Source organism: Triticum aestivum, chromosome 2D (assembly GCF_018294505.1).
Source record: "Triticum aestivum cultivar Chinese Spring chromosome 2D, IWGSC CS RefSeq v2.1, whole genome shotgun sequence".
NCBI classification, from domain to species: Eukaryota; Viridiplantae; Streptophyta; class Magnoliopsida; order Poales; family Poaceae; genus Triticum; species Triticum aestivum.
In genome coordinates this window covers 76223303-76233563 of record NC_057799.1, presented here as the reverse complement: position 1 = coordinate 76233563, position 10261 = coordinate 76223303, and the positions used below count along the sequence as shown (strand labels likewise).

At 45.8% G+C, this 10261-nt stretch overlaps 1 protein-coding gene across 1 annotated transcript; it reads left to right on the top strand.

The window, feature by feature from the left end:
- The first annotated feature begins 2818 nt into the window (after positions 1-2818).
- LOC123048813 (quinone-oxidoreductase QR2) lies at positions 2819-3895 on the top strand. Its single transcript, XM_044471842.1, has 2 exons — positions 2819-2928; positions 3013-3895. The coding sequence occupies exons 1-2, from the start codon at positions 2906-2908 to the stop codon at positions 3605-3607; spliced, it is 618 nt and encodes a 205-aa protein (XP_044327777.1). The 5' UTR covers positions 2819-2905; the 3' UTR covers positions 3608-3895.
- The last annotated feature ends 6366 nt before the right edge of the window (positions 3896-10261 follow it).

The following is a 10261-nucleotide window of genomic DNA, read 5'->3' as shown; positions in this document are numbered from 1 at the left end:
CACCGCCACGATGTCTTCGTGGGCAGCCGGCGGCTCTCGGACCCGTACTCGTGCTCGCGCTCCCGCCCCCAGCTAGCGGCTCCTTGGAACCCTCCCCGTGGTTCCGCTCCCGCCCCCGCTGTGCGTCATCATCCTCATCACGGCTGAGGCTCTTCACCAGCCTCTGCAACCACTACCCCAACGGAGGAGCCTTAATTGTTCGCGATGGGCGCCGACGGCATGATGGCTCTCAAGATCGCAGCAGGGGGCCGGGATAGGGGCACACCACCCCCAGGGTTAGTACTCTAGCGCCGACGTACTGACGCTCTCCTTCTGCGCCGCCGCCAAGCTCGCCGTTGGTTGGACGCGATCTAGAGTGGTACAGATAAGAGGGAGGAGTAGAGAATTTCTTCATGGGACTGGATCCCAGCGCCGACGGCCAGGACCGCGACCGCGGGGCGGATGAGGAGGCGACAGCAGGAGACATTTTTTCTCAGGAGCCGGGAGAGAGACGGGATCGGGTGCCATGGGGTGCGAGAGGCGACGAGGCTGCGTGGGCGTGGGATCGTGCGTTTGTGGGTTGTGGTTTTTTTTGGCCTTTTTTTTCGGGCGGGGATGGAAGAAGCGGTGGGAGGACTTTCGATAGCTAGCGATAGAAGGGGGTTGTACCACGAGAGGAGGTCGAACCATCACGACGTTCGATCCCCCTTTAATAGTAGAGATTCATGGTTCCATTGAAGATGAATAGATGAAAGTTTTCCCGCAAAAAAAAATACAGTCAACGGTCGGCTATAAGGAGTTGCCATGTCATCTAGAACAAACCTCATAGCCGGCATGTACAACAGTAAGTTTTAAATGTGTATTATTATATTAGTAGTTGGCCCATCTGACAATCTCACAAAGCGTCTTGGGGCTCGTGTTGCAGCCGCTACTAACCAAGAGACCGCTTCTCTTCTCTTTCCTCTTCTCACTTCTCCAACTAAGTAAAAATATAATATTTTAGTCCTTATAGCCTGCTTATGTCACCTTATTGTACTTGCTCTTATTTGGGGTGCACATTCGCCACATGCTTCAGCTTCCGCACACACTTCTACACAGGAACACCGACGTCGACTTCATGTTTGGCGCGCAGCTGCACACCAGCGTTTGCCCTTGGGCTGGGGGCTACCGCAACCCGGCGTCGTTCAAGTTCTCTTCAACAACACCTTCTTCAAGGAATTTTGCCCCTCCCCTCTACTTATTATGTATGAATATTTCGTCTACATTTCTCCCCATATAAAAACTATGTAGTTCAATGCTGTTCGAATTTTAATCTAGTTTTAGCGTTTGAATGCCTCCAATTATAAGTATGAATATTGATTTGATGTAAACAAAAAAGAAAATAAAGAGGAAACATATTATGAAGGTTGCATATATGACGACCCTTACTTTACGCACAACCTCTAAAATTATAAAAAAGGTGATTGGCATAACACAGCTTCAGCAAGTGTGCACCCCCCCCCCCCCCCCCCCCCCCCCCCACACACACACACCACCCGAGCAACTGTTCCATCATTGTTAGTTGCATCGTGGTGTCACACGGGCCGCAATTCTCGTTCTAGCTTCTATCATTGCCATGTGCGTGCATTGATAGGGCCGTGAGGCGTCGATCTTGCTCGACGACATCAAGGTCCAAGCCGAGGCCTCCTGCAACACACCGTCTCTTGCGCCGACATATTGGCCCTCGCTGCACGTGGTGCTGTTAACCTAGTAAGTATTAACACTATGTTTCTCTTGTGTACAGTTGTGTACTTAAGTCTTCGGGAGCACGAATAAGCTGATTGTGATCGTGATAGCAAAAGCGGTATGGTTGCATGCAACTCGAGCCCTGAATTGGACGGTGTTGCTGGGGCGGAGGGACACTCTCACGGCGAGCACGAGTATTAACCTGCCGAGACCTGGATCGGGACTCCCCGTGTTTCTCTCCTTGTTCAGCAGCAAGGGACTCCACACCCACGACCTCACCGTGTAGGGACTGATTGAGTGGGGCGAGACCCCCTAACGATTTTGTTCTTAATAGATATTCAGGATTGCCTAGCTAAAACTCAGCCGACCCAGACTTAACAAAGTCTCAATCACTGCTATATTCGTGTAATCTTACATGAAGATCCGTGTAATGTTTTCTTTAAAATTTTCCTTTTTTATATGTTTTGTCACTTGATTGAGACTTCATTAAGCCTCAGTCGACTAAAATCTAGCCACACCCGTAGCAATTAGCAAAAGAAAGATGCTACACGGATGGAGGATCATTTATAGAGTTAACTGACATGCACAGGTGAAGGTTTAGAATTGAAAATAAGTACAATACACCACAACCCCTAAAACTATTTTTTTTAGGGTAAACTCCTAAAACTATTCGAGGGGTTTGAAGTTAGTCCTAATACTATGACAATCCTCGTGTGCCACCATGTCCCAACGTGTATTTTCGATTCTATATATGTGTCTATTCTTTTTCTTTCGACCTGCAGGAAGCTTCCTCTATGGCTTCATGGCCGTTCTTCCGTGAGAAAAACATCCAGTACGGCTGTACATATCTACCTACGTCAGTATCGACGCCATGACCACGTAGTATACCCCACGTTCATCAGAGTCTGGCCACACTTTTTTATACCCACTACACAAGGTGACAAGACTTATAGCAGCCCCTGGTGATGATCAGATCAGCGTCTTTTTCCAACAACCCTTTAAAATATTCTGCAACAATGCGACCGCAAGTACGTCAAATTAACAATCGGAAAATCTACAAGGCTCCAGCTTCCCCTACAAATACGGGAGCCTGCCCGCCTTCGTTCTTCACCAGCCACCCATACCGCAAGAGGAAGCAAAGCAATTTCCAAAGCAAATCAGTTTTACGTGCACAGCAGAATTCTGCAGCTCCCGATCGGCAATGGCGACCAAGATCTACATCGTGTAATGCTCCGCCTCTGCTCGCTCTTCTTCCGGCTGGTTAGCTCGATGATTTGATTGTCTCTCCATTTTTTGTTTATCATTCAGGTACTATTCAACATGGGGACACGTCGCCACGCTGGCGGAGGAGATCAAGAAAGGCGCCGACTCCGTCCCCGGCGTCGAGGTCACCGTCTGGCGGGTGCCGGAGACGCTGCCGGAGGAGGTGCTGGGGAAGATGCACGCGGCGCCCGGGCGCGAGGACCACCCCGTCATAACGGCGCGGCAGCTGGCCGAGGCCGACGGCGTGCTGTTCGGCTTCCCGACGCGGTTCGGCATGATGGCGGCGCAGATGAAGGCCTTCTTCGACTCCACCGGCGGCCTCTGGCAGGAGGGGGCCCTCGCCGGCAAGCCCGCGGGCGTCTTCTTCGCCACGGGCACGCAGGGCGGCGGCCAGGAGACCACGGCCCTCACGGCCGTGACGCAGCTCACGCACCACGGCATGCTCTTCGTGCCCGTCGGCTGCACGCACGGCGCTGGCATGTTCGCCATGGATGAGGTCAAGGGCGGCAGCCCGTACGGAGCCGGCACCTTCGCCGGCGCTGATGGCAGCAGGACGCCCACCGATGCCGAGCTCGCCTTGGCGGAGCACCAGGGGAAGTACTTCGCCGGCATCGCCAAGAAGCTCAAGGCCGTCGTCTGAACTGCTCACGGCACGGCGGTGCGGGATTGCACATCGTGTATGGATGAACTAGCACATATGCCCGCGCGCTATAATGGGAAGATAATTGTTTTTGCAATAAGCGGTGGAAAATGTAATTGATGTTTTCATAATAACGATCTCCATGGTGGTGGGTGACAGAGCGAGGAGCCGCGGTCTTCCCACTGGTCATGTTTGACCCGCGAGATCTTAATAATGGTGGGGCTAGTCAACGCGGCGACGACCACCTAACTTGTACTTTTTTTCCTCCGGGTCGACCTCCGTCTTGGAATTGTGGTTCCGTCTTCTTTTGGTTGCTGGGCGGCGGGCGACCTTCGAGGCAACGATTACTTCGACCACTTTCTCCTACGACGACGTAACCGGATGGATTACTAATTGCAGCGCATAAATTATGTTTCATTAGCATAAGCAGCGCATAACCAGGCATGAATGTCCCATTATTATCAGGGTTTATTCTCTTCAACTATTTTTGCGCTCACGTGCCCATAAATTTTATTAATTAGAGCAAAACCAGCATATTCTCTTTTATTAGCACGTGCCCACAATTTTTTCCCATTATAGACAACCAGCATGGCACGTGCAAGTTCCCTCGTTCTGCTCATAATTGTCGAAATAACCTCCTTATACTCACATAACCTCCTTATTTCTAGACAACTTATGGACATATAAAAACTGATGTTATTTAGTATAAAATTTCAAGATGAGACAGTTCCTATCGTAATTGCAAGCTAGCTGAGTTCGTTTTATCCGTGGGCACAATAGGGAAGGTCCATAGTTCAATCCCCTCGCGCCCCTCTTTTTTGGGGCCCCTCTTTTTTGCTGCTCGTCCGTCCGTCCAGTTTGGCCCACCTGGGGGATAACCGAAAAAATTGGGGAGCTACGTGTGGAATGGACGAAACAAAATCTATACACATATTTTTTTCTTTTCTTAGGGCAGCCGTGTGGGAGCTACTATATGACGCTAGTTGCGTCAAATAGCGCGTGGGACGCACAACAGTTCGCGTCTGGGCCAGCCATTTGGCAGGCACCGAAATAACCTGTATTTGCAAGGCACAAGCTATAATCCAAAAAACGACGCGTGGAACACTGAAACACATGACCTTAAAGACCGGACCACATGCCGCTAGCCACGGCAACAAACGCCTACTACTAACCAATGGCCAGCCTGAATATTTAAGAACATATTGCAACGTTGGATATAAAATACTTTTTGATTTTTTTAAAATATGAATTGCCGAATATTCTTCGAAACATGAGCATTTTTTGAAATTATGAACAATGTTTTTAATATTCCGTCCATTTCTGAAAAAGCATGTTTTTTTGAAATAACATCATTTTTTGAACACAAAAACCTTTTATCAAAACCCAATCATTTTTTAATTTGTGGCCGGCTTTTGAAAACGGAACATGTTTTCAACATTCAGAACAAAATGTGTTCTTAAACTCAGACATTATTTTGAATTTGTGAACATTTTACTAAAAGAAGAATATATTTCATTTTTCTAATACTTTTTAAAATATTTTTTTAAATCACAAACAATTTTGGAATATTTCTTAGTTTGAAAAAAAGGGAACGAGAAAATGAATTAATGTTCAAAATATTTTTGAAAACACGAACACAATATTATAATTCAAATATTGTTCGAAAATTTTACAAAAAATAAAATTCTGAATTTTTTTTGAAAATTTTGTATTAAGAAATAAGGTAAAAGTAAAAATAAATTTAGACGGAAAAACAAAACGGGCCAGCCCAGTCTTGGGCGCCCCGTGCGAACTCAAACTATCTACCGCCCAGGGCGAGAAATAGGCATTTTGAAGCTACATGGGCAGGCAAATAAGTTGGCTGGCTTTACTGGGCCACATCATGTGCGGGCCGAGTACGAAATTAGTGATTGCTAAAAATACAGATGGACGCACAAAAATTTAGTATCACCTCAGATAGAAAAATAAATTTTGATGGTGAACGGATGAAAAAAATCGGCGAAACGCACCTCGCTTTATTAGTAGGTATAGATATAGATACAGATGATTTCCAGTTGCACGCCGTGTCAACTGGAGCAAAATTTGTTTATTTACCAATTATTGCTACATCGTGCTAATTTCTATATCTTTTCCGGAAAGAAATAATAATGCGTGCATGTTGGCGACACTTGTGCTCAAAACTAGTGGTTGGGGCGCCATCCTGTGACGCCTGTTAAAGCTTAATTAACATACGTTAATTATGGGGGAATCTCCCCTTGTACCAATAGCAGCAGTTGCCTTTGGCAACTGTTGCATCGGTTCCTGCCATCTCTCCCGAATGGATGTCTCTTCAATGCATCCCTTCCGTTTGTATAAATACCTACAATCATCTAATGAAAGGACAAACATTCACTTTTACTTCTCTGTCTCCCGTTTCTTAACACGTTATCAGCACGCTCCCGGCAGAGCGTTTCCGGCGACGCACTCCCCGACGACGGCCGTGCTCCGTGCAGCAGAGGTAGCAACCCCGGCGGTTCTGATCTACGACGATCTTCACTTCGGGGCTCCACGAAAATCCTTGCGCTGGATTGATTGGCCTCAAGAAAGAGACATCCATTCGGGAGAGATGGCAGGAACCGACGCGACAGTTGCCAAAGGCAACCGCCTGCGGTTGGTACAAGGGAAGATTCCCCCGTAATTAACATACGTTAATTAAGCTTTAACACTCCCCCCAATCTACACTTGTCCATGTAATATCATCATCTTGAAAAGTCTCCTCCAAAAACCCTGTGAGAAAAATGTGAGGAGTATAGTGTTTGATATGTGTTGCTAAAACTCCTTCAATCCCAGTGGGAAAATAATGAGAGAAAAACGCAACATATAATGGTTATTGTCTCTTTTAACTCAATACAAGAAAACCCATAGAGTTCAGAGGACAATAATTATGTCGTATATACTTTCCTAAAAACTCAAGTGGGGAAAACTGAAAGTATGACATATGATATCATGTTGATATTACCTCATTAAAAACCTTTATGAGAACCTGTATAGTAAACTCATGAAGGGAAAAAAAGTATAATATGATGCATTGAACATGAACAATTTAGGAAGATACTCCCCCTGATTCTTGCAAATTCCAAAGCCGTCACATACCAATTCCATGAACATGTTTGTGGAATGTAAAAGTTGGTAGAGACTTGATGAACAAATCAGTTGCATGATTTGACTTGCAAGATATGCAATATAAAGATATTGCTTATTAGTAACCTGTTTGCATCCGGGCAACACAAGCAACATTATCTTTGAGATAATGGTTGGTGGATGTAGCCATGAGGTCTGTTTTGAAGACTCTTCATGAGAGGGCTACCACACCTAGTAGGAACACTAAGCTTGTCTACGATCTGACATAGTGGGGATCTGATCGATGTATCCAATGATATCGGTGTTTACATTTCTGTGAACTGAAGAAAAAACAGGACAAGACGTTTGATGCCTTGGAGATATCGAAAGATATTCTTGAGTACCAACCAATTGTGTTTGATGGATCCAATGGCATTATGGAATGTTGAGTCCCAATATCTCATTTCTATCATCTCTTGGTCTAAATAGACCTTTCTCTATGGATGGATAAGATTTGTCCATAATGAGTTTCTCCAATATATTTTGTATATAGACAACATCGTATACCATAATGTATGAATGAAGGTGCTCAAGTTGTAGCAACGAGCGGTATTTGATTTACCCAAGTCCTTCATTTTAAACTCCGTCATTTAGATGATTACATGCATCGTCATTGCAGACACACAAACATGGATAATCATCATTGTAGGAGTAATCCTTGTGAATCAGGAACTCACTACGTTGGTTGTACCAAATGTACCGACGATAATAATAAGTCATATGGTGACTTATTGATTTTACACAATGTATGTTGCATTTTGTACTTCGATCCAGAATTGAGGTTCCGTCGGGAACCATCTATATCTGAATCTAGTGATCTACATGGATATGTAATCAATACATCTATGAACTGCAGAGACAGATGGTTTTGAACTGCCAATGATATAAGTTGTCGGAATGACATTCCACCTATGGAGAATAGTTGGGTATCTGCGTGAACCCTTGTGCTACAATACTTGCTCTTTGTTTCACCACCTCGTTGTTCTCAATTCTGTTTCCAAAAGAAAACTGGTGTAGGTATTGCTTATGAATACCTTCCCATTATTGAGCAAGATCATTTCTACCTAGATTATACCCTTTGCTTGAGTTCAGTCCGAGTGTTGTTCACACTTTGCCATGGCCATGGTCTTTGGATTTGAATCATTTGAAAGGTTTTTGCAATCTAGTTGAGAAATGTGTGTCGACAATTGTAGACCTCCGGTTATATGATTCTCCAGAATCTATATATCAATATATAGTTGATGGAAATATCGTTACCCATGGTGTCTGCTCGCGATTTCCCAATGCGATTGAGTCGGGTGTTCCAATGTCTCGGTCATTGTGTGCACTATGACCTGGGTTGGTGGAGGTTTCCCGTCCATTGGGTGTATACTACCCATTAGGTGTCTGTCAATGTGAAGTTGACTTGCATTTACTGATTCACAGGCCTTGATATCCTTGCTTGCGAGAAGCTGAATCCTGATGTACTTCTGCCATACATCTCCCCCTGTTTCTTTGAACGGGGAGTGGAGTGGATTTTGTTGGTGAAGGAATATGCCCTAGAGGCAATACTAATGTTGTTATTTATATTTCCTTATATCATGATAAATATCTATTATTCATGCTAGAATTGTATTAACCGGAAACTTGATACATGTGTGGATACATAGACAAAACAATGTCCCTAGTAAGCCTCTACTGGACTAGCTCGTTAATCAAAGATGGTTAAGTTTCCTAACCATAGACATGTGTTGTCATTTGATGAACGGGATCACATGATTAGGAGAATGATGTGATGGACAAGACCCATCCGTTAGCTTAGCATAATTATCGTTAAGTTTTATTGCTATTGCTTTCTTCATGTCAAATACATATTCCTTCGACTATGAGATTATGCAACTCCCGGATACCGGAGGAATGCCTTGCGTGCTATCAAACGTCACAACGTAACTAGGTGATTATAAAGATGCTCTACAGGTATCTCCGAAGGTGTTTGTTGGGTTGGCATAGATCAAGATTAGGATTTGTCACTCCGAGTATCGGAGAGGTATCTCTGGGCCCTCTCGGTAATGCACATCATAATAAGCCTTGCAAGCAATGTGACTAATGAGTTAGTTATGGGATGATGCATTACGGAACGAGTAAAGGGACTTGCCGGTAATGAGATTGAACTAGGTATGAGGATACCGACGATCGAATCTCGGGCAAGTAACATACCGATGACAAAGGGAAGAACGTATGTTGTCATAACGGTTCAACCGATAAAGATCTTCGTAGAATATGTGGGAACCAATATGAGCATCCAGGTTCCGCTATTGGTTATTGACCGGAGAGGTGTCTCTGTCATGTCTACATAGTTCTCGAACCCGCAGGGTCCGCACGCTTAATGTTCGATGACGATTTGTATTATGAGTTATGTGATTTGGTGACCGAAGTTTGTTCGGAGTCCCGAATGAGATCACGGACATGAAGAGGAGTCTCGAAATGGTCGAGAGGTAAAGATTGATATATTGGACGATAGTATTCGGACACCGGAATGGTTCCGGAGTGTTTCGGGTACTTATCGAAGTACCGGGGTGTTATCGGAACCCCCCGAGGAAGTAATGGGCCACATGGGCCTTGGGAGGGAGGCACACCAGCCCACAAGGGGATGGCGCGCCCCCCACTTGAAAGGGGTCTGAATTGGAGTGGGGAAGGGGGCGGCGCCCCCCTTTCCTTCTCCTTCTCCCTGTCCTTCCCTCTTTCCTTCTCCGGTAAAAGGAAGGGGGGTCCGAATTGGACTTGGAGTCCTAGTAGGACTCCTCCCCACTTGGCGGCACGCCTTGGCCGGCCTCCTCTCCTCTCCCTCCTTTATATACGTGGGAGGGGGGCGCCTCCTAGACACACAATTGTTCCTAGCCGTATGTGGTGCCCCCCTCCACAGTTTACGCCTCCGGTCATATTCACGTAGTGCTTAGGCGAAGCCCTGCGCGGATAACTTCACCATCACCATCACCACGCTGTTGTGCTGACGGAACTCTCCCTCGACACTTTGCTGGATCAAGAGTTTGAGGGACGTTATCGAGCTAAATGTGTGCAGAACTCGGAGGTGCCGTATGTTCGGTACTTGATCGGTTGAACCGAGAAGACGTTCAACTACATCAACCGCGTTAAACTAACGCTTCCGCTTTCGGTCTACGAGGGTATGTGTACATACTCTTCCCCACTCATTGCTATGCATCTCCTAGATAGATCTTGCGTGAGAGTATAATTTTTTTTGAAATTGCATGCTACGTGCCCCAACAGTGGTATCAGAGTCAGGTCTATGCATAGATGATATGCACGAGTAGAACACAAAGAGTTGTGGGCGGTGATAGTCATACTGCTTACCACCAACGTCTTATTTTGATTCGGCGGTATTGTTGGGTGAAGCAGCCCGGACCAACCTTACATTACCACGTTCATGAGACCGGTTCCACCGACAGACATGCAACTTGTTTTGCATAAAGGTGGGTGGCGGGTGTCTGTTTCTCCAAC